We start from the raw sequence: 20,081 nt of genomic DNA, 5'->3' as shown, positions 1-20,081 counted from the left end.
GTGGAGGCACAAACGCTGGACGCCCCCATGGCGCAGTCTGCGGCACGGGTGGCGGCCATCGAGGTGGTAGCCGCTGCATTAATTCAAGCTGATAAAGTTGTACATTTTGTAACATGGGTACAATTTTTGCGCTTGCCCTAAATTAACCACATGGGTACAAAATTTGTGATCTCGTCGCAATTGACATTCACAAAATAATGACAGACGCGCACACCGAGCTGCTCAAGTGTGCGCTGCAGCTGGCGAAATGCAGTGATAAGGTACGTCCTTGCTTCAGTTTAGGCCCACTCTTCCGCTAGCCAATTGAACGTGGTGTCTGGTGTTATAACCCACAGCTCCGCGCGACGGACGCGATGCTTGGCAAGTGTGTGAGTCGTATGCAGACCGCCCTACCAGCATCTGGAATGCCGCGTCTGATGTCCAAGCTGGCCGTGGTGCCGGCTAACCCAGCGAAAGAGGCACAAACACTGGAGGAAAAGTTCCAGGAGGTCTTTGATCAAGGAACGGAGGTCACAGAGCGACTGGAGATCACCAAATCGAGGCTGGAGAAGGAGCTACGGCGGCGCTCGGAGAACGTAAGTTTCTTTTTTTTTTATTGTAAAAGTGATAGTCCAGTCTGATTGTAATTTGACAACGCCTGTGGCAGTTTCGGGACCTGGTTAAAAGCCGAAACACCGACATCCAGCAGGAATATGCACGAATGCTCAAAGAACTGGACGACCAGGTGGAGTCGTTAGACCAGGAGATTGCCCAGGAGAGGGACATTAAAGCTGAACGAGCTAAGCGACGACGTGAGGAGGCTCTGGAGAGGAAAGCGAGCAAGAAACAGCACTACGATGCAGAAACTACGCAGCTGAAGGAGCAACTGGAGGATTTCACGTCCGAGATCAGACAATTGCAGGAAGTGTTTGCACGCTTGGAAAAGGAGGTCGAGAGCCAAGAAAGCGAAAACAGTCCCGATGATGTTCAGAGTATAGAGGAGCGACGTCGCCTAGAGGAGGAACGTGCTCAAAACGAAATTGTGGAACTACAACAGGAGATCGTGCTGCTGAAGGAGGCCCAGGAGGCGATCGCGGAGAAGATTGACGTACGTATCGATTTTGTTACGACGTTCTTACATTGATACGCACTCTAACTTGTGTATCTTCTTGTCGTTATGCAGAAACAATCTCTTAAGACCCAGTATGAGGACGAGAAGCAGGAAGTTCGGGAAGAAACGGCGCATGTAAGTTTTACTTTTCGCTCTGTTATTGTAAAATTGTCACGTCCTAACTTGAATATTCACAGCTGAAAAGTCTGGTGGAAGACCTTACACCTCAAATCAATTCCAACGGTGTTCGACTGCACTCGTTGCTGCGTACACTTGCGCCATCTCCAGGCATCGGAACGCTCATGACACGCCTGTATCAACAATTATGCGGTGATTCTCGTTCGCCATCGTCACCTGATTCGCCTCCCACACCACGCAAAACAGTCGACCTAAAGGCATTTCTCAACGTAAGTAGACCGACTACGTAGTCTACTTGGCCCACATGTAACTAAACTATTACGTGCATGTACAGAGCTGTCCGAGCTTCGAGGAAGGCAACCGAGCAATCGACGAGCTTAAGAAGTTGCAGCTCATTCATTGCTACGAGTCCAGCGGAATTATTGCGCTGGCAGATTAGTGAATTTTGACACATAAACACTTTTTTTCATTATTCTCAAGACCAAACTGAGCGTCGTTCGAACCAGAATCAGCAGTTTACAACCACGAGGCTCACAGCCTGCTCCTCTTGTTCTTGAACTGCTTCTTGAGTTCCGTCACGGTGGCTAAGAACTCACCCGATGCCGCACGACGGTCCAACTGCTCGAACTCATAGAACAGAGCCTCGCGGATCTTGGGGGCACGTTCACGACGCAGCAGCGACTTGTACACGGGGAGACTTGTCTTGTTAAAGCGGTTGTTGACGAGAGGCGTAAGCTCAGCGAATACAGCCTCCAAGAACCCATTCGTAGGGAAGATTTCTCCCACTATGCTGGCGTTTAGAGCTTCTTGAGCTGTGTAAACCTTGGAGCGGATCACCAGGTTGTTGGCTACAGTGGGGCCCAGCAAGTGTGGGAACGTGTAGGAAGACGCGAACTCTGGCACGACTCCGATACGCAGAAACGGCGTCCAGAAGGTGGCGCTGTCGGCCGCGTACACGAGATCGCAGTGCATGAGCAGCGTGACGCCAATGCCGATGGCGGGGCCGTTCACTGCGGCTATCAGCAGCTTCTTGCAGTCCAGCATCTTGTGCATGAATGTGTGGGACGGACTCTGCGAGGGCGGACGCACTGATCCGTCGCCCAGAATGGCAGCTGTCTCCTTCACGTCGGCGCCGCTGGTAAAGTAGTCGCCGTGACCCGTGAGTACAAACGCGTGTAGCGAATCGTCGGCCTCGAACTCGTCCAAAGCAGCGGTTAGCTGCTCGTACAGGGCGTCGTTGAAGGCGTTCTTGGCACGAGGACGACACATCTCGACGACGAAGATGCAGCCCTCGCGGACGTGAGTGCGAACCACCTTCTCCTGCTGCTGTGTGGGGCTCATTGCTGTCGTTCGGGTGCGCGCCGGATGGTCGGTTGGATTATGTTAAACGATGTGCTTCCAGCGGTGGATTCGTTTATGTCGACGTATCAAACGTGTTGAAGTTTTACATGACGGTCGCAGGAGTGACAGGCTAGTACGACCAACCCAGGTTGAAGTGCCTTGCAAGAACGAAGTGCTCCTCGCCAATGAGCCGCCGCCGCCTCCACCACTTTCACGCTCTCCGTATTCTTCGCATGGACAGCACCGCACCCATGGGCCCTGCAACCATTGGGCTCGACGAATTTTGACATATCGCTTGCTCACAGTACCAACAGCGATCAGTTCGCTGAACATCGAGTTGACACCGTCGAACACAAACGCACAAGCCGTGCTGGGCACGGCAGGATCTGGACCTAAACACAAGCAGTGCCCTTCGTGGACCAGGAAGATACAGCTTGTTTTAAGTGAACACGTCCGAGATACAGCAAACTTTTTTAAATTGCTTTTTTTATGGGATTAACAGCACGCTACTACCAAACAATAGTTGTTTCTAGTGTTGTAGGTTCACCGGTCTATTTTACTGTTTAGTTCACTACGGACATTCTAGACCAGCACGGGCTTGGGTCTGGATGCGAAGACGACGCGTGTGCGGGCGATGCCCACCACCTCGTACTTGGTCTGTCCAGCTGCATCATTTTCATCTTCAGTCATGACCACGTCTCCATCTGTACTCCCGTCTTTCTGCAGGATAGCAAATGGTTTGGGCAGCTTGGTAACCTTTCCTGCCAGGACGTGGTTGCCAATGCGCAGCGTGATCTCGCCACCTTGACCGTAACGCAGCGTGCCCACATCCAGTCCACGCAGGTCAGGCTTCTCGGCACCGTCTCCCGGGATCAGGTCGCCTTGGAACTCCAGCAAACTCCACTCCTTCTCCGCCGCGTCCACTACCACGGGCACCAGCATAACGGTTAGTGAAGCCTTTTTGGCGGCAAACTCTCATCATTTATATATGGTGTTCACAACACCACTTGAATTATGTGTATCACATAATGTGATGTACTCCACAACTCTATCGGAGCCGCTCATTTCCGGGGGTGACACTACAGGTACAAGGATGCTCGCTCTCGTTCGCTCCAAGGGCCTGATCCGCGCGGCCATGGGCGTCCGCGCCGCCAGCACGGTGGGCGCCACTCTGGATGAGGCGGTGGCTCGTCTTCCGCACAAGGAAGCGCTTCGTAGCGTTACCCAGGACATTCGCTGGAGTTTCAAGGAGCTCAACGCCTCCGTGGACGAGCTGGCCAACGGCTTTTTGGACCTGCAGTTCCAGCGCGGCGACGTGGTGGCCGTGTGGCTTCCTAACAGCGTCGAGAACGTGCTGACGCAGCTGGCTGCGGCTCGCGCGGGTCTGACACTTGCTGTGATCGAGCCCGAAGTGTCCGAGGCCGAGGAGCTCGCCTTCATCCTGCAGGACAGCAAGGCCAGCGGCCTCGTGTTCGAGCCCAAGCAAGCGGGTCGCAACCAGACCGAGATCGTGCAGAACCTGTTCCCCGAGCTGGCTACCTGTGGGATTAGATTAGATGCGTTGAAGTTGTATGCACCGATAAAATGCTGACTGGCTGTGATACTTGATGTTTTGATAGTCCGCGAGCGCATGGAGGTGTTCCGTCCCAAGAACTTCCGCCACCTGCACAGCGTCATCACCACGAGCTGGGAGCCGGTGGAGGGTATGATCAACCTCAATGGAATGATGGTCAACAGCCCCGAGCCGTACGCCATGAAGGCTGTTACCAAGTCGCTCAACGACAAGACGCCCCTGGCTGTCACCTATTCGAGTAAGAAATGTACAATGTTACAGAGGTTTTTCATGGCTAACGGAGATTTCTTTCTGTTATTACCAGAGGTGGAGGGACAGAATCCCAAGAAGAGCACGGTGTTGACCCACGGCGACCTGCTCAAGCGCGCTGAGACTCTGGCCAAAAGGTTCGATGTTGAAGATGTTATAAATTCTGTTTTTTTTTTTACTTATGTCTTTTATTACTTGCAGCCTGAACTTGACTGCAACGGACAAGATCCTGCTGACCGGCGAGGAGACTGGTCTGTCTCTTGGCCCACTCGCTGCCATCAGTCAGAGCGCGCAGGTAGTGCTGCCGTCCACGGAATTCAACCAGGAGGCTGTGCAGCAGGCCATGAAGGTGGAGAGCTGCAGTGTTGTAGGCAGCGGACTTGAGAACTTCAAGCGCGTGTAAATTGAAGACGCTGAAAGGCGACAGATACACACACAGCATCACCTCCCAATTACTGAGCAGATGATGAAATCCAACAAACATGAATCGAGTGAGTCAAGTAAGCGCTCGCATTGTTTCTGATTCTTCTTCTGTTGTGTCCATAAGCGAGTTTTGTTCAGGTACATGAATTTACAACTACATATGAAAAATATTCAAGCCATGAGGATGCCACCAAGACCGAAGGTGATGGTAGCAAGCAGCATGGAGCGCATGGTTTCTTTCGACGTGTAAGGTGGGAGTTCGACCGAGAAGAAGCACGTGTGAGCAACAGGTAGACTGCGCGTGGCATCGCGTCCTCCTTTCTTGGACAACTTGAAAGGCTGTGGCCACTTGCCACGCGGTAGACGACTGCGACCCCATGCGAAGCGAACAAAGTCTGCACGTTGCTCATCTGAGAACTCAGCCAGCGCCTCCCAGAAGAGCTGCACAGTCAGATCATCTTCAGCATATCCGTCATAGCGAGTGTGGCGCTTCCAGAGATCCAAGTCGATTTTAGGCGAGCCACACGCGAGAATCTCGAGTTCGTGCCACGTCAATAGTGTCAATACTCGTCGAGGGAAGAGCATCGCGAACCCTCGAGCCATCGCAGCCACCTGAGCACTGCATTCTTCCAGACGAGCACGCTCTGCTAGTCGACAGTACTCCAATCGGTTGTGGAACTCCACTGTAAGCTGACGACCACCTGGGACCAGTCCAATCTCCTCTCCAGTACAAGACGAAGCCGTGAAGCGTAGCTCCAGACCAGCAAACGCCGTCGCGAACTCTTCTTCGGTTGAGATGCCATCGTTCTCGCAGTTAGCGATCCCGTCCAGCATCTGGATGAACATGGCGTCCGTGTCCTCGAGATCCGCGCGCGTGAGTGTTTGACCCAGCAACTGCTTCCACACCAGAGACGGCAACATGAATGGGAAGTCTCCGTGTGTACGCAGCGAGATGCCGAGTAATTGACCTACAAACGCGAACATTTGCATAGCCACTGGAGACGTGCACTTGGGGTTGGGCAGATACATTCCCCGGTTGTTGCCGGTGTCGTGTTGGCCGTTGGGACACAAGACGAACAAGCTGAAGTGTGGAGAGAACAAGTCGTCGACCATTGACGTGGCACCTTCGCGGTACACTCCGCCCCAGTCTACGCCTTCCTCGCCACGGAACTTGACGCTGAACAATCGACCTTTACTGTCGATTTGACGTCTCAGTAGCGCTGGGTCTACATCATGTAGTTGACGGAAGGCTTGTGAGAAGAAACACTCGGACACGGACGGTTCCACCTCGCGATCATCTCGTGATTCAAGCGCCTGCATCCGATCCAAAGTGATTCGCGCTGTCTGCTGCGAGCTGCCAGAAGTCTCTCCAGGAACATTGGTAGCCTCGACCGCAGCTTCCACTAGCACACTCTTGACGTCGAAGAAGATACAATGACTCAGTTGTCGCAGTCGGTGTGCGATCGTCCACGAAGATTTCGTATCTCGCAGATCCAGTAGTGGCAAGCAGTGGTGTAGACTTAGATTCAGGTACTTGAGCAACGCGAACCGAAGCTGCAGTGACTCCAGCGACAGACCGAGTAGCTGGGAGCATCGTAACCCGTCTAGCGTTTGGTTCAGCTTGATATCTGCTGGTTGCAAGTCGACTGAATGCCTCGTAGTCGCTGGCGTGGTCGCTGACAGCGACGCTCCCGGTTCCACATGGTTGTTCACCCAGTCCACGAGCTGCAAGTCCATGTCTTGAGTCCAGCGATCGTCTTGATCACGCTCTGTTTGCATCAAGGTGAGCTTCTCGAGGAGCTGTCCCATGTCTTGTACTGTCGCGCGAGTTATCTGCTTCTCCTTGGGGATCCCTAGCGCGCTTACCGTAGCAGCAAAGCCGAAGTGATCACCTGCATTTTCGTCAGCATGAAACGTGTACTCGAGGTTGTTGCCGTCATGAGAGATCGGACCTTCCGGCCAGCCACTCTCCCCCGCATACGTCCGGTCGCTACGGATTTCTTTGACAGAATTGCCGCCTTCACTTGGAATCAGCGTAAACGTGGACAGTTCCAGTCGCGACATTCCGTGCCCTTGACCTGGAGCGAGAGAACAGCGAGAGTCGAACGTTATCCGAAGAGCTTGAGCGCCTTCAAACGCCACGAGGCCGCTTAACGGCTTTCCAGCAGTATACGGGTGTGCAGTCTCGATGACTGCGGACGCCCCGTACACTTCTAGCCAGATCGCAACCAAGATATGTTGAGGCAGACGGGAGGTTTGTCCGAGCAAGAATCTCGTGAGCTCCGACACGTCGTTGAGACTGTCGCGCACTCGCTTCCGATCGAAAGGTACAGGTAACTCGAACGGGGCTGTTAGAATAGGTGACGCAGCACCTTCAAGCTTGCACTTGAAGATCGTCGACGCAGAGGATATCACCATCGACAGTTCCACCAATTGCAACAAGTGTGCGGAGAGGAACACCTTGCCACTTGCTCTATCGACTTCTGCACGCGTCAAAGCCAGTCGAGCAATCGATTCTAGCGCATCCAGTTCTGGTACTTCGTCGGCTGGAAACAGCTCAGGATGGTGCAGTAATTGCTGTAGTAAACGCACCACACGGCCCTTAAATGGAGCTCCTGGTGAGCGCAGATAACGTACGAGTGCTCCATAGACTCTGCGGTTATGCACCGCTCCATAGGCCACAAGCTCGATCGCATTGTTCAGCAATAGCTCCAATACCCAGCACGCCCACTCTAACGAAGGACTGGCCAGCACCTCGGTCTCTTTCGTCCAGCGGATGTTCGCCATTGGTTTGACTTGGAAACGATACCCGTAGCCATTATCTTTCGTGGCGTTTTCTTCTGATGCCGAGAAGCGGAACCAGAACTGGTGTGAATGGATGATCAAGTCCGGAACTAGATGACCTGACGTTGTCATAGAGTTGTCCACAACACCGATACGGTCTTCACATTCCGGGTCCGCGAAGAACGTCAGCTTGGCCTTTGGTCCTAATTGACAGCGATGGTCGAATACAATACGCAAGCAGCGATAGGAACTGTCTATGCTGACGGCTCGAGCGTATTCGCACCGGCCAAAGTATGGGTGCAACGACTGGAACTCCTGGACTGACGCCTCACCTGCGCCGTCTCCTGCCATGCGCGTTGACTCCACAAAATGACTGACGCATTCTTTGACGAGCACACTGGATAGCAGACCATCGTGATCATCCATTCCACCACCCAGATAAGCACTGGCAACCTCTTGCGCTTCGGTATCTGACGGCTGACGAGTTCTTCTCATGTGTCTGGGAGGATCTTCACTCTTGCCTTCGTCTTCTAGATCTAGTCCCTCAACAGAAAGTGGTTGGAATTCTTCGATGGACATGGCAATCGCTCGACTCAAATCCTCGTCATTGTCATCTTCATCGTGCTCTGGAACGCCAGGGACCGGCTGAAGAATTAGGTCGCTGCCAAACCCTGGTTCTGTTGTCGGATGAAAGCGAGATAGATTCACTTCGGAGTTCGCCAACTTCTTTGTCCCTGCTTCTTCATGGAGCATTCTCAACGTGATCGTCTGCAGACTGGCTAATAAAGAGAGAGGTTGCTCGTTGCTGTCAGTCGTCGTTGACTTATCCGGAGTCTTTGTAGTTTTCGCTCCAACCTCCGTAGGTTGCGCAGAATTCATCTCGGACGCTGCCACCATCTTCAACAAACTCACAAACTGGCGCGGTCCACCAACGACACTTAGGATCTCATTCGAGAATGAAGATGGCACTATTGGTGGCTTATCTTCGAGATCTTGACCCACTAACGCATCTGAACTGTTGGTTCCGACAGAGTTAAAAGCACAGAGCAAAGCTGTGACAGCGCGTCTGGCATAATACGTGGAAAGCGCATTTTCCGTCCTCAATGCGACGCGATGAATGCTCTCAACGCTCTCCAGCGGCTCGTCGTAGATCCTCACAATACGCCGCAAGTCGCGTGGGAAGTGCCACTCATCTTCGTACGCGCCAGACTCGGTGTTCAGGAACGTGATCAGCAAACCATCGTCAGGAGAATATCGCCTGTATATACCGGTTCGGCCACTTGTTGCTAATCGCTGGACTGGTCCAATGTCGCTAGTCACCGTCAGAAGAACATTAGGAGTCAAATAGTCCGGATCAAGTGGCGAGAAAGCAGTAATACTCGCGTCGCGTGCTGTTGTAGTAGAACTGGGTTTAGCAGGTCCAGGAGCCAAGATCGGAGCAAGAGTCACAGCCATCGCGTCGACATTGGGGGCGTACGACAGCTCTGCGGTTTTCGTGGAAGCAGCCGAGCCCAAATACTCAGCTGCGATAGCGTCCTGGCGACCAGAAGTCGTGACAAGCGGGTCTGGTTGATCGATTTCTTCCATTGCAGCTCGATCTTCGAGGACGACGGTCCTTGCAGCGGAGAACGAGTCCGTTAACAGGTCGAGCGAATCGAATTTCTCAGCGTAATTGCTGCCGTGCTCCATCAGCCACTCCATCGCGCGATTGGGGTCGCTATTCGACAGTTCCAGCGCACAAAAGGCAAGGCAGTACGGCATCCCAGAGATATTCTGCAGCTCCGCTGCCTTGACTTCAAGTGTAAGCCCGGGACCTCCTTCTCCTTCAGCTGACTCATGCGCTGCAATACTGGCCTGTGCTAGACGCTGCGCTTCTTGACGCTCCTGGTACGTAACTGCACCGTCGCCCATCAGCCACTCCACCGCCAAATTCGGGTCATCTCGAGAGTGTTCCAACGCAGCCATACACAATTCAAACTCAAAGCCCATCGCAGCCAAAGTGGACGCGAACCCTCTGCGTACACGATGAGCTTCAGTCTCCTCTTCTGCGGGGTCATCGTTGACTTCAACACTACTAGAAGGACTCGTTGGTTCAGCTGCAATTGCCGGCGCTGTCGGCTCGTTTAACCCGTGAAACATCGCTCCTCCAAGTGGCGTTGAAGACTCAATCAACCGACAAAGAATCATTCGACCTCTCTCCTGTAGCACCGGTAAAGTCACAAAGCTATTGAGACTGATCGGAGTCAAAGCAAACCGGAGAAGATTCTGCGCCAGAGTATCATGCGCAAAGCTCTTCGTCACATCCAGCGAGTTGCGTAGCAGAGCTTCAAGAGCCAACAGCGCACGCGATCGAATCTGCAGTTTCCACAAGCTGTCAAAGTCTTTCAGTACGCTTGTCTCGTCCAAGGATGCGAGCTGGAGAATCACCGGCATCATGTCCAACGTAAGTGGAGCTGCCGTTGGGGACAAACAAATCTCCTCAGTCGGCGACAAGGACGACATCTTGACGTCTTGGACATTGTGACCAGGATCGAAGTCAACTTCTGACGACGTAGGGTGAAAAGCAACGCGAACTGTCGAGGCGTGTGAGCTCATCTCGATGAGCGTAGCGCTCACCAACTGTGCACTACCATCGGCACTTACACCTGTCCCGTTTCCATCGGTACCTTGAGCAGCGACAGCGACTTTCCCGCCGATGCGGATGCAGTCTGAGTGGGACCCGAGCACGCAAAGAGCGCCTACAGCTCGGATAATTGCTGCCCGGAAGCGAATATCCGACGGGTCTGCACTTGTTCTCGCATCTGGAGACGGTGGGCCGGACTTCTTTCTAGCCAGAATCGGCGTAATATTACGAATCGCGTTGCACAAGTTCTCCGCAACTCCTTGCTGCCATTGTTTCTCCATCAGTAGTCGTCGTAATAGCGCCACACTTTCCGAGGCCACGACCAACGAGATTTGACCAGAATGGAACCCGATTGGGTTGCTTAAAGACTCTGTGGATGCCATCGAGACGTCTGTCCCGACCAACGCGCTGCTTGCGGGGACATTGACTGCATGGGTCGCCATCGGTGCTGCTGTGCTACACACGGACTCAGCTACTTGATCCAGTAGCAAATCAATCAGCACGGACTCGGAGCCAAGGATGGCACCGACATCGGATGGCTTGACGCTGCCACTACAACAGATCCGACGGAGAAGAAGCTTGACGACGCGCTGGGATCGAGGAGACGCTAGACGAAGCATTTCAAGCAGTCCTCGAAGCATATGTGGACGCACTAGATGTGTTATCGCTGGGTGTTGCTGGCTCTGAGAAAGCATGAACAACAACACCCCGAACAAGTGCGTCTCGACTTCCAAAGGCTCCAGTACATCGCTGTCTCCTGTTAAATCGCTCGGAGCATGGTGGATGTTCACAAATCCAGACTTGCCACCCGCTACATCGCTCGGATACTGACGAAGGCTTGCGCCTCGCTTTTGAACTGGCGTTGACACAGAACGAAGCATCCGCTGAGCGCGCGTCAGGCCTTCAGCTTCTTCAGTTAACTCTTTGCCTTGAATCAACTCCTTCTCCAGAACTTCAAACACCTTGCGGTGGAATTCTTTGGAGAACCACAACGTCTGAAGCACAGGCTCTTCCAGTTCTCTGTTCGTCGCTGCACTCTTGGCTGCATCACTTGCAGCTTCCGCTGTGCGAGCAGCAACGTCTTCACTTGTAAAACCCGAACTCGGGGCTCGTACGTCAGAACCAACAGAAGCCATCACATTACTGGAGCTTCCAGCCTTCTGAAGACGCTGCTTACGCTTCAATTTAGCCACAGCAGCTACGGACTTAGCTTCTCCCTCGCGTCGTTCGTAAGCACCGCTTATCCCAGTGGAGGCTAAGAAGCGAAACACAACCCACGCGCATCTTCTCGTCTGCTTGCGAATAATCATCTGCTCGTCAGTGCAAGCTCTCCATTGACAAAGCAGTTTGCTCGTAGTCCCATCCATCAATTGGCTATTCCCTCCACTCTCGTTTTGGCCACTCAAGTACGCGTTATCACTGTCCGACAAGTCCACGCTGTCGCCGTCGAGTCGAGATAATTGACTCCACTTTTGAACTGCAATGCGCTCATCGTGCTCACACACCAGTTTCGATAGCCTAACAGACCCGTTAAACTGGGTTGATAGCCATGACCGAACCTTCCGTTGGAAGGAACGAATACATGACATTACTCGACTCCATTCACTCGGCGACATGTTGTCCAGAGTATCATTTCCGAAGACTGGTATGTTCGCAGGAACCCAGCGACAGTGCGCGATGGTGGAATTGAACCCTCTATCTTCAAAATCTTCACTTGCTGCTTTCAATACTGGAGCGCAATCATAGCCACAGATCCCTTCTCCTTCCGTCAAATGCCACAAAGTGATCATATCTCTGGAAAACACCTGCATTTGGGATAAGGATTCAGTTGGGCTCACTAAAGGAATACTGCGCTGGAAGTCTTGCGCGATATCTTGGTTACTACGTGATACTCTCCAAACCCGAACTTCAGCAATTGAGCCCCTGAACTTCCGCTGCGCCGAGATGTTCGTGAGTGCAGCGCCTTGTGCGTCTACCTCACTCATCCAGCAGCCAAGTCGAGAATCACGGAAGTTCACACAGCAGCATACACGTTCATATGCCATTTGCTCCACCAACATTCCGTTCACGAACAACTGGATACACTTCTCAGTTGCATTGTAAGTCACCGCACAATGAGTCCACTCGAAAGTCCGGAACTGGTGCGAGCGAAACAATCGCTCACGCGGGAAATTGCCTGGGATTGATAGCTGTAAATTCCGATCAATTAATTCCAGGTAAACGCTGCCACTTTGAATGCCATTATCGCATCGCAAGGCTTGACATCCAGCCAGTTCAGTCGGGAATATCCACATTTCGATCGTAAAATCTTTCACTTCGCCCAACGCTGGCATCTCTACGTAACTCACTTCGTCAGGCTTGGGATTCGATGAGGACTGGGCACCACGGCCAGTAGTTGAACTCATCTTGGCCCCGAAATGAAGTACTTTGGAAGTGTGGGTACGAGATGGTGGACCGAGTAACTTCTGCTGTAATCTGCCCAGCATGTCAGCATACAGTAATGCTAGTGAGGACGCTGTGTGGCGAGCTGTTAACGGCACTGCATCGGTTGTACTCTCCACATCAAGCTCGTTCTTCTTCCACCATTCCGCTGAATATGCATAGTGAGGAGCTCGATGTAGAAGACGAATCACATCACGCTTGGTCATATACCCGCTTCGAAGAAGACCTTGCTGGACGAATTCCTCTGACAAAGGATGCCAATTGATGCTTGAATACTCATTATACGACAGAGTGTGGCTCGAGGAGCTGCTGTTAGCTACTGCCTCTCGAAGAACCGAGCTGATGGAGAAGATTTCTTGCAGCTTGGACAGTATTCCCGTGTCAAGCAGGAATTGATGATCCCTTGGCTCAAAGTCCAGACTCCAGGCGCACAGAATCGTTTGCTTCAGCTGTGGATCCGACACAGTATAGCTCGAGCTCCCACCGATAAGTTGTGCCAGGTAGGAGTAGAGATCGCAGAAAGCGCTTTGGATGCTCTCGATTGTCTGCCGATTACAGCCTTCCAGGCCCTTCAAATAATGGTGGCGAACGGTAGCTCGGAAGGTTTCTGCAACGATCTGGCCGTCATTCAGCTCACGAGACTCTTTTTCGCTCTCAGTAAACCCTCTCATGGCTGGGCGCAGGAAAATAAGAGCGTTGTGGATAGCCGAATCATACGACAGCAACGATATAATGCTCTTTATCGCTTGAAGACCGAAGAGTCGAGAATCCAATCGACGCTGGCGTCTCTCCAACAGCAGTGAGAGCACTTCAGGTGGAGCTCCAGTCCCGTCACGAATGTATAACTCGCAGGCCTTCATCATGGCCGAAAAGCTGTTCGTGTAGTCGTATTTCTTCCTCACCAGGTCATCAGATCCTTCAATATCTGCGCTGGCGTCACTTTCAGAGGGTTTCAGGGCGCTTGTTGGCACAGCATGTCCATGTATGGACGCTCGTCGAGCTCTCCAGCGATGCTGAGCACGCAGCACATCTACAATTCCCGACCATTTCGAGCTGTCCGCTTCGCCTAGCGTCTTCCAGCGTTCGAGCATCGGCTGCAGTGATGGAGGCGTTGTCTGAGCACTCCACTTCTCTGCTAGATTAAACAGCGCCATCTGCGAGTCTCCTTTGAGACGCTCTGCTTCCTCAGACGGTGGCGCCAGCTTACACAAAAACTCTGCTCGTTGAATCACCTGCTTCACCAGATCGTCGAAAGTTTTTGGCATCACCACGCTTTGCTCCAGATCAATCTCTTTCCTCAACTTCTTGGCTAAATCGCATTGGTCTTTCGTTAGCTCTTGCTCTTCTGTCGAAGCTGAATGGGCTGGCGAAGGTTCATCTGCTTGTCTCGCTCGATACTCCTGTCTAGCTTTGATCAGCCAATGGCGAAGCATTATGATCCGCTTCCAAACTTTAATCAGGTCATCGGAAGGAGTTAAATCCGCGTGAGCAAGAAAGAACTCAGCTCCAACAACTTCGCCAGTTGCGCTAGCGCCAGCCCCCGCAGCAATAGCCTGGACCTCTTGGCGTACGTGCGATGGAGCATGCATGATTAAAGCAGCACACATCCATCGTTCACAAGACGGGAATCTTCCAAGACGACTCAAGAAGGTACGGTCGGGGCTGTGCTTTTCTAGCCACGACATAATAAGCTGCACGATTCCACCCTCAGTCATGTCTGCCGTCCAAAGTCCCCAAAAGCCAGAGTCGCGCTGTCTAACAGCTTCAGCTTCTAAGCGTCCGCCAGAGCTACGTTTCCTCAAGACAGATTCACTCTCAACGTTTTGAGGCAAAGATCTTGTTCCAGCTGCGTCTTCACTTGACGGATAGCGGTCATATTCGGCTTGTAGTGCATCACTCCAACGCATGGCGGATTGATCTTGTCCAGCGCAACTCTCAGCAATTCCTCCACTAAGTAGAGGTGACTGCAACCAAGGTAACAGCTCTTCCTCGACGCCATCAATGGGGTTCCCGGCAATCAGTGTGCTAGCTATACGACCTGCGAGCGATGCTAGCGAGTTATGCAAGTCGAATAGCCAATGGATACAAAGAGTTGACTTCGCGATTCCTGACGGACGAACATGGACGACATCTTGCGCTCCGTAGAGTGACACGCCAGCAGTCACCACTTCAGGTAATCTGTCAATTGTCGTTCCAAGCGGTTGGAACTCCTGAGGCCCTACTGCAACTCCAATGTTCTTCCCGTTGTACGCGAACAAGAGCAGCTGTGAATCGTAGTCGATTATAACCGTAAAGATATCACCGGCAGCAACCGAAAGCTGTGGACCGTAATCATACCGCTTTCCTTTTACCCAAACAGCGCCAATCGACGGCATCCAGCCGATACTTGATAGTGTTTCTCCCATAAACGTTTCGTAACTCGATCGCTTGGACACGATGCCGGTCTGTGGCCGTCGCCAGTCAACTCCGACACAGATATGGCCTGATACTGTGCCTCCAGCACGCGAGCATTTGAGCGCGAAGTCAACAGAATGCATGCCATGAAGAAACGCCGTTCGCAATAGACAAGTTCGCCAGGTATCTGTGCCATCTTTCACGTACGCAGACGTTCCTGTGTGGCTGATGCAGACCGAGTTCAGCTTCTTGTTAGTGTTGAATCGGAGCGAAAGGCAGCCATGTGGCGGGATAAACCGTGGCAGACTCGCCAACGGAATCTCATCCTGTACCAAGAACGTTGGAACTCCGTATGCAGCACCCATCATGTTCTGCGATCCCGGAAAACCCACAGATCCGGATGCGTAGCAGTCTCGCAAGATCTTGATGAAGGACTCATCGTATTCTTCATCGGGTAGATTCTCTTTCTTGTACCACGGATCTCCTCCATTGGCAAACTCTTGAGTGGTTAACCGGTACAGTTTTCCCTGCGTAATCCTCGCAGGTGACGGGATCATCTCCAGCGCATACCCTAACGCGTCCTTTTTGGAGCTTCCTCCGACTGTTACTTGAGCAACAAGTAGCTGTGATCCCTCTTCCCACAACCGAATTGTGTGCTCTCGTGTTAGCCTTCCACCATGTCTCGTTGGATTGACAGAGCGACCAAGCGCGACGATACTAAACGAGCTTGTGGCCTCAAACTGGAACCCAATCTGACCTTCAAAATGATCCTTTTCTCCGGTATAAAGTTGATGAAACACGTTATATAACCGCTTGGATGTGTGTGATCGGAAACTCGGATCCCTTTCGAACGCAGCAGCGCGCTCCATTTCGTGAGACTCGATCAATCTTGCCTTCTGATGGGATTCCAGTTGCTGGAACCGGTGTGCAGACTTGCTAGCAATATGAGATTCTGAGCAGTAGTGGTCCAACGCCTCAAGAAGCATTACAACAGCAGGAAGTATTGGTCGAGCGAGCCATGTTTGTCGACGTAGCAGGCATAGGCACGACACGAACCACGGGAAGACCTCTGATAGCAACGGGGTTTTAAACGAACGAACACTTGCTTGGCGAGCGGCTGCAGTCTGGGAAAGCAGGAACGACTCATCGGCCTGGAAGGCGACGATACTGTCGACCAGATCTCGATATGCGTTCAGAGATAGAAATCCGAATTGGATCGTTGCTTCCTGGACTTGAAGTCTTCGTTGCAGCTTCACTCTCAGCTCATTCGCATCTTTCGGACTTGCCGGATCGTCCTCAATTGCATTCGTCTTCGTCGATTCAATAGCCTCTGAGAGCAGATATAATTGATATGTTTTGAGCAGGGATATGGCTACGTTGGAAAGCCCATCGCCTGTCGCAGTCGACGTGTCATTATCCGTTGCAATTTGCCTGTGATCATTCACCACGACCTGCATTAGAAGCCCAACTGTTTCTGTTACTGCCGCAAGCCATGCACCTTCATCGGTATTCTGGAACCCGGCCCCTCTACTCTTGGCTACCTCAGCGGCCATAAAAGGCATGAAGGTCAGTATTCCATCTGGGCCTGGGGCTGCAAGAAGCTTCATCACTGATGCCAGGACAAAGAAGCTGGCTGAAGTTATATCAAGTGGGTGTTTGATGTATAATCGCAGCAATTGAAGCAGCAGCTCCAGTTTATCAAGCGCAGACGGATACAGGACAGAGATACCAGCCACAATCGTCTGAGCGGCGGCCTTGTCGATATCATATGATGAACTCTCGCCAGGGCCTTTCGATTCTTCATGAATGCATGCAATGGCTTCAAGTTCTTGTCGTAGATCAGCGACCAAATCAGACGACACACCCAGTTCAGATGCGAGATCCTTCACATCATGACGCCCAATGCTCTCCAAGTTGGCACTAATAATTTCCAAAATATGCGCACAACCATCACGAGCGTGTTTTGCATCCTCACCCTCTCCAAACGTACAGCATTGCGCATGGTATCGCTGAAGAATGGCGAGTAATAAGGAAAATACATCCTTGCTGGGCTGGCGGCAAAATGGCTCTTCAAACTGGACGGTGGGCTTCGCGGATGCTATCAACGAGCTTGACTGTATCGATTGAAGCTGGTACAAATCGTAGATCTGACTAATGATTGCGGTGCCAAGATCTCGGAGAGACTCCGACTTCTGAACGTCATCTTCACTCACGAACGCTGTCGATACTTCTTCGCTCGCCACACCAGCTGAGGTGGCAACATCCACCGACGTCGAACTTTCGTCGCGAGTTCCATTTCTGCAAACTGTGCACACTTTTGATGCGCCTTTGTTGACAAAAGAACAATTCGAGCATGCCCATTCCTCAATAGGATGCAAGGAAGGGTCGACCCATATCGCATGCGCGCAGTGATTCGAGCCCGAGCAGGACACCTTAAGCTCCAGCATCCGCACGTTGTTCACGTTCACTTCAAACGGCTCGATCTGATGAGTTTCAGACATCTGCTTCGACTGCCACAGCAGTTTATCGTCGCCAAAGATCTTGAATACCAGCGAAACCCCACGAGTCTGGAGGATTTCATTGCGCGTGTCGTCATTGATGGCGACTGCACCTCTGATCAAATAATACGCTTCAGACAAGTCGTATATGACATAGGCATCGCCGTGTGATGGTGGGTGAGTCGATAGACAGCGCTGCTTTGCCTCACCATTGATGTGAATCAAAGTGCTACCGGTAGGTGGTGCATTTCCCGATAGATTATTGGGGTCACCGTTGCTCGCATACCCCAACTGACTCCCCTTCCCTAGTGTTCCGTATCCAACAGAGAAATGGTGTTCTCTCATGCTAGATAGGAATACTGGGTCAATATCAGCTGGTCCAGAGCTAGCACAGTCCCACTTGGTAACTCCAAGCAAAGTAATTACTTTCCCAGAGCCGTAGAATGACACAGCAGGATGTACCTCGTGGCCAACAAGATCAGTAAACACGACGCCATAATCCGTCCCATTGATCTTGTACGCTAATGTGCCTTCGCCCATATCAATATCCACTTGAACAATATCTCCAGGGTGTACTTTACCTATAGTTCGAGATAGTTTGTGTCCACGAGCGTATAAATTGCCATTGTAACCCCGAAGCATCCACAGACTGGGGGACGAATCATAACCATTCACAGTCACAGGAAGGATAGCAGCTCCAAAGCAAGTCATCTCGTCGTCCTGTGTGTCCGTATCAAGACGGAATTTCCACGAGGCTTTTCCAGAAGATATTCCACAATTCACAGCTGCATACTGGTAACTCGTTTCTCGTGTTCGAACAACAATACCTCCATCCTCGACAACTACGCCAGTAGAGCACACAGACGACTCGAAAACGGCGGCAACTCTGCGAACATCACCAAAGCCGACCTTATCTCCTTCATGCTTCAATCGCTGTGATTTTTCCCGATGATAAGCGTTGATTCCCTTCAGGAGGAGAAGTCCTTGCTCCAGTGCAAGCTCTGCTATTCTACACCGGCGTGGATCTTCGTTGTCAACTTTAAGGCGTAGAAGCAAATCCACAAACAGCATCGTAACTTCAAGCGATGCTGTTGCCAACGCCCAGGCCCTCAGAGCTCCAATTGCTTCTGTCGCCATGATCTCATCAGCAGTCTCCAAAGCACCAATAAGCCAATGAGCAATAGCACTAACAGTTGACTTGGGATCGGCAAACAGAGAGCCAGGAGCGGGCATATTCAACCGCAGATGCTCAATCGCGTACGTTCCATTACGGTTCGAAGCTGGCGTCCCCGCCATGACAACTCGAGCCTCTTGACACGACGGTGGGAAGCTTGTTTCGATCGAAGTAGCGCCAGACGGAAAAACGCTTCGGTCCTCCACCAGTTGAATAAAACGGTCACTCCCCTCGGGACGGTATTGCACACCGACAGTTTGCGGCGCATACTTCATGTGCCAATGAATCACGATGGACGTCACCTTCTCCAACTCCGTCGACTTTACCATAAAATACACAACGCCAGGTCTCGGTTGTGACTGCCAGAATGTGTTTTCCACCCCATCTACTGCACCAAACGCTCCATGCGAATCCGAACTGGACGTCACAGACGTGGCCTCCACCTCTTCTTTATCCAACAGCAACACTTTATCCGGCGGCTTTTTCATCGGACTCCAGAACGAGAACAACGAAAGCACTGGGAAGCACGTTAATAGCTGCGACAGCTCTTCAAAAGACCTCAATGCCTGTAAGTTGTTATAATCAAATGCCCCCAGCAGCGCTCCCAGTGTGTGGATTGCTAAATGGTGCAGTTCCTCGTTCCCCGGTGCTGTTTCCACTGGTCTTGGGATCTTCTTCACTCCATCATGGCTCATGAGTTCACAGGCGATCTTTGTACTGTGCGATATCACAGCTAATCTCCTTTCCAGCACGTGAGTGAATACTGGAGTGGGTAGAGCCTCAATGAGCATCTCTTCTAGAGTCCTAATTGATCCCTTCTCAGTGCCGGATTTGTCCACAACTCCGGCGCTCGTCATGTTCCTATAGTCAGCCACACTCTGACGACACTTGAGCTTTCTGTTCTTGTGCATTCGGTGCTCTGTAGGCAGATCACCTGCCGTGTTTTCGCCGCAGATAAGTGAGGAGATAAATGCGTCCTGCAGAACGTTGGCCTGCAGCTGACGAAGATATTCCTCACTCTGTAGAAACTCGTCCCAACTGGTAGCTGTTGTGTACTGTAGTGGTGCGAAACACACGGCGCAGGACCGTGTGCGTCCCGAGTGAAGGCGTGCGGGTTTGGGCATCCAGCCATCCTCATCGTCTCCCGTCCCCCAGGTTTCAGACGGCGGCATACCTTCGCTTATAGATGCAGATACTTCTTCAATTGGCCCTGGATCGCTTGTGTCGGCGCTAGAGCTCGCCACAGCGGCGTCCGCGCGCACGGGATCCAGCTCTTCCGCCTCCATGATGATCAATAGGTCTTGTCGTACTCAGAAAGATATCGAACGATCTCATTGGATGAAAATCATAAC

At 52.1% G+C, this 20,081-nt stretch overlaps 5 protein-coding genes across 6 annotated transcripts; 2 read left to right on the top strand and 3 right to left on the bottom strand.

Moving 5' to 3' along the window:
* Nucleotides 1-192: 192 nt before the first annotated feature.
* On the top strand, nt 193-1,713 carry PPTG_13263. 2 transcript variants are annotated; one of them, XM_008910726.1, is made up of 6 exons: nt 193-260; nt 336-575; nt 647-1,087; nt 1,163-1,225; nt 1,288-1,497; nt 1,563-1,713. In XM_008910726.1, the coding sequence occupies exons 1-6, from the start codon at nt 198-200 to the stop codon at nt 1,665-1,667; spliced, it is 1,122 nt and encodes a 373-aa protein (XP_008908974.1). In that variant the 5' UTR covers nt 193-197; the 3' UTR covers nt 1,668-1,713. The 2 variants fall into 2 exon arrangements, with proteins under 2 accessions (XP_008908974.1, XP_008908975.1); XM_008910727.1 differs by having other exon boundaries at nt 193-575.
* PPTG_13262 (hypothetical protein) lies at nt 1,654-2,664 on the bottom strand. Its single transcript, XM_008910725.1, has one exon. The coding sequence runs from the start codon at nt 2,567-2,569 to the stop codon at nt 1,760-1,762; it is 810 nt and encodes a 269-aa protein (XP_008908973.1). The 5' UTR covers nt 2,570-2,664; the 3' UTR covers nt 1,654-1,759.
* A 359-nt stretch (nt 2,665-3,023) lies between these two features.
* On the bottom strand, nt 3,024-3,544 carry PPTG_13261 (hypothetical protein). Its single transcript, XM_008910724.1, has one exon. It carries the CDS (start codon nt 3,509-3,511, stop codon nt 3,152-3,154), a length of 360 nt encoding a protein of 119 aa, XP_008908972.1. The 5' UTR covers nt 3,512-3,544; the 3' UTR covers nt 3,024-3,151.
* Nucleotides 3,545-3,621: 77 nt separating this feature from the next.
* On the top strand, nt 3,622-4,917 carry PPTG_13260 (hypothetical protein). Its single transcript, XM_008910723.1, has 4 exons — nt 3,622-4,110; nt 4,189-4,380; nt 4,447-4,528; nt 4,593-4,917. Exons 1-4 carry the CDS (start codon nt 3,663-3,665, stop codon nt 4,792-4,794), a joined length of 924 nt encoding a protein of 307 aa, XP_008908971.1. The 5' UTR covers nt 3,622-3,662; the 3' UTR covers nt 4,795-4,917.
* PPTG_13259 (hypothetical protein) lies at nt 4,872-20,049 on the bottom strand. The gene has a single exon (XM_008910722.1). The coding sequence runs from the start codon at nt 20,013-20,015 to the stop codon at nt 4,986-4,988; it is 15,030 nt and encodes a 5,009-aa protein (XP_008908970.1). The 5' UTR covers nt 20,016-20,049; the 3' UTR covers nt 4,872-4,985.
* Nucleotides 20,050-20,081: the final 32 nt, after the last annotated feature.

The sequence above is a fragment of the Phytophthora parasitica genome (genome assembly GCF_000247585.1).
Source record: "Phytophthora parasitica INRA-310 unplaced genomic scaffold supercont2.38, whole genome shotgun sequence".
Taxonomy (NCBI): domain Eukaryota; phylum Oomycota; class Peronosporomycetes; order Peronosporales; family Peronosporaceae; genus Phytophthora; species Phytophthora nicotianae.
Note: the sequence above shows the minus strand (reverse complement) of the source record. Positions and strands in the feature narration are given on the sequence as shown.